General features: G+C 38.7%; 1 protein-coding gene across 1 annotated transcript; it reads right to left on the bottom strand.

Moving 5' to 3' along the window:
• Positions 1-446: 446 nt before the first annotated feature.
• Positions 447-1,397, bottom strand: LOC148657783 (olfactory receptor 4C12-like). Its single transcript, XM_088638252.1, has one exon. The coding sequence runs from the start codon at positions 1,395-1,397 to the stop codon at positions 447-449; it is 951 nt and encodes a 316-aa protein (XP_088494378.1).
• Between the last annotated feature and the right edge of the window lie 1,498 nt (positions 1,398-2,895).

Below are 2,895 nucleotides of genomic sequence, written 5' to 3' on the forward strand. Positions count from 1 at the left end.
ATACATACTGTATAACATTAGTGTACCAAATTTGGAATTTGGTACATTATTTTTGGATCCAATTTTTATTCATGATGAGTTTTTAAAGTTTAAAAAATAGAATATATCGCTGAATATTTTTGTCATGCTCAACTGATTTGGAATAGCCAGTTGTGTCAGTTTTCACATCTCTGAATACAGATATGAACGACATGACCACACAGAAGGAAAACTGAAGGAGTGTTGGTTGACTCTTAAATTAAAAGCCACAGGAATCCAAGATAATTCCATACTTCCTATGGACAGATGTATATGGTGTGCCTCAGGGATCTACTTTAGATTTATTGCTTTCCCTAATAGTTATCAATGAATTAGATCCTGACATAGTTAATACAATAGTTTAATTTGCAGATGACACAAACATTTTGTGTGATGTTTCAAATATCTGTAACATTCACAAGATGAATTTACAAACTTGTTAAGTAGTTTTGAGAGTCTACCTTTCTCTTATACAGTAGTCTCTTAACACTTAGACGGATTTGAGTGAGTTTTAATCCGTATATGAGAGGATTTAAAAGAGGAGGGATGACTAGAAACTCCATTGCCATGATATTGTTAAGAGTCTGTGGTGTGTGTCTTGAACCGTATCTAGAATGCATCACATCAAATATGGTGGAGATAGCAAAGTTGATTAATGTGATCAAATGGGGCAAACAGGTCTGCATAAATTTAATCCTTCCTTCGATAGACTTTAAACATGCTCTTACAATCTGGATGTAAGAATATATAATAAAAAAGGCTTGTGAACCATGAGCAATTACTAAAATATATCCATAGATATTGTTGAGAGTTGTGTCCATACAGGACAGCTTTACAATTGACCAGTTGTCACAGTAGAGTCTGTCAATCTGAAATCTACACAGAGACAGTCTGGAAGTTAACACAATTCCAATCATTATCTCACACAAAGGAAGAATCCAGGAAATCAAAATTAATTTTACAGTAATCATAGTATTCATGATAGCATGGTACTCCAAAGGGTTACATATTGCCACATACCTGTCGTAGGCCATCACTGTTAAACTGGTATATTCACAAGGAACATAAGAGTAGATGACAAAGGCTTGAATCAAACATCCAGTGTATGAGATGACATGAGTGTCAGAGAGAAAGTCAGCCAGGAGTTTAGGATAGAAACCAGCAGTTCCATACAGGGTGTTGACACTCAAGTTACAGATGAAGATGTACATGGGCTCATGGAGGGATTTCTCCAAAAGGACTGTAGCAATCAGTGTCAGATTCAGGAATATGATCAACAGGTAAAAAATAAGAGTAAAGACAAAATAGATGTTTTTTTGTAACCTTGTCTCATTTAGTCCATTGAGGTAAGTAACTGTAACATCAGTGTAGTTCTCCATCAGGCAACTTCAATAAAAATGTAATTTAGCTTAAATTGAATTTTAAAACTGTAAGTTTATTACAACACAAGACACCAGGATATGGTCTTAAGACTCCAGCACTCCATACAAGCATGTTACAGAGGGGTCAGACCTGAGCGTGGAGAGTCTTTAGTGATGAACAGGCACTTCTCTTTACACCTAGAAGAGAGCTCATTATCCACAGATAACCTTTGTCAGAAAACGATTCACACAGGATACCTCAACTAGCAAGCACAATAATTTTAAAAATATATACTTAATGAAATATACAGTAGTAGTACCCAATGAAAGACAGACTACTAAGCTGCCAATACACTATCTCTAGTCTAAGTAAAGATTTGGATGACAATATGTACATACAGTATATTACCTCTCAATAAGTGCAGAGTGTTGCTGCAGGAAGAGCATGAAGATTTGTGTCCCAATCTGTGCTATTTTACAAAGCTTTTTATGTCTGCTGCAGGAGGGATACAGAGAATTGCAGCCTGTATACACTCCTGGGAGACCAGTGGCTCTGTGGTTTCCGTTTAATGATTCTGAACTGGAATCCATAAGGAAAACTGAAAACTGGATTGTTTGCCATCAGGGAAAATGTAACTATGCACAACAAAAACTAAAGGCAACACTCTCACTCAAAGTAACAAGATCATAAGGGAAGGGGTGCAGCTGTTTTTTCTTCCAACTCAAGACCTTAATGACTTCAATCAGGTCTCTGTTTGTTTACGTATCCTGCTCATGCATAAAGCAATTAACATTTTGGTACAGATCTCCTTGACAATTTAATCTATAATCCAGCTCTTAACCTGAGCTCTGCAGAGTCAAGTCTTTTTACTCTGCTGAAGACTGGGGTCCAGTGGAGAACAGATCCCCTCACACAGCCCTGTCTGTGGAGCTCACTGCCCAAATCCATGACAGACTCTGCAGAGTGGCTGTGGCCAGATGGAAAAGCACAGTACCTTGGCAGTGGATATTTGCAAGCAGGAAAGGTAGGGCCAGGAGGAAAGGGGGCTACAGAGATGCACAGCTGTGTGATTAATCCCAGTGGACCTGAGTAAATGTGGTGGAAATCTATAAATGAATGGAGGGATTAGAAAGAGAGGAATCGTGCATATACTGCATGTCTTTCACTCAATTCCAAAACAAATGCTGACAGCAATGTTTGAGCATGCGTTATAGTTGAGTGTCAGCACTGACTGACTTACTCAAAGGCAACATCTAACAATTCATAACAATATGTTACCACTGACAGAGCTCTCCATATTTTATCATAAGACAGCAGCCATATCAATCTGCAGCTCGCAACTGGCAACCCACTGAAGCTCAGTAGGTGTGATCCTGGTCAGTACCTGGATGGGAGACTCCTGGGAAAAACTAAGATTGTTGCTTAAAGTGGGGTTTGTAAGGCCAGCAGGGGGTGCTTACCCTGCAGTCTGTGTGGGTCCTAATGCCTCAGTAAGGTGACAGGGATGCCATACTA

This window comes from Lepisosteus platostomus, chromosome 7, assembly GCF_059453375.1.
Source record: "Lepisosteus platostomus isolate fLepPlt1 chromosome 7, fLepPlt1.hap1, whole genome shotgun sequence".
Taxonomy (NCBI): domain Eukaryota; kingdom Metazoa; phylum Chordata; class Actinopteri; order Semionotiformes; family Lepisosteidae; genus Lepisosteus; species Lepisosteus platostomus.

Excerpts from the sequence above, each read along its gene's own strand:
- LOC148657783 (XM_088638252.1), bottom strand. The coding sequence starts at position 1,397 with ATGGAGAACTACACTGATGTTACAGTTACTTACCTCAATGGACTAAAT.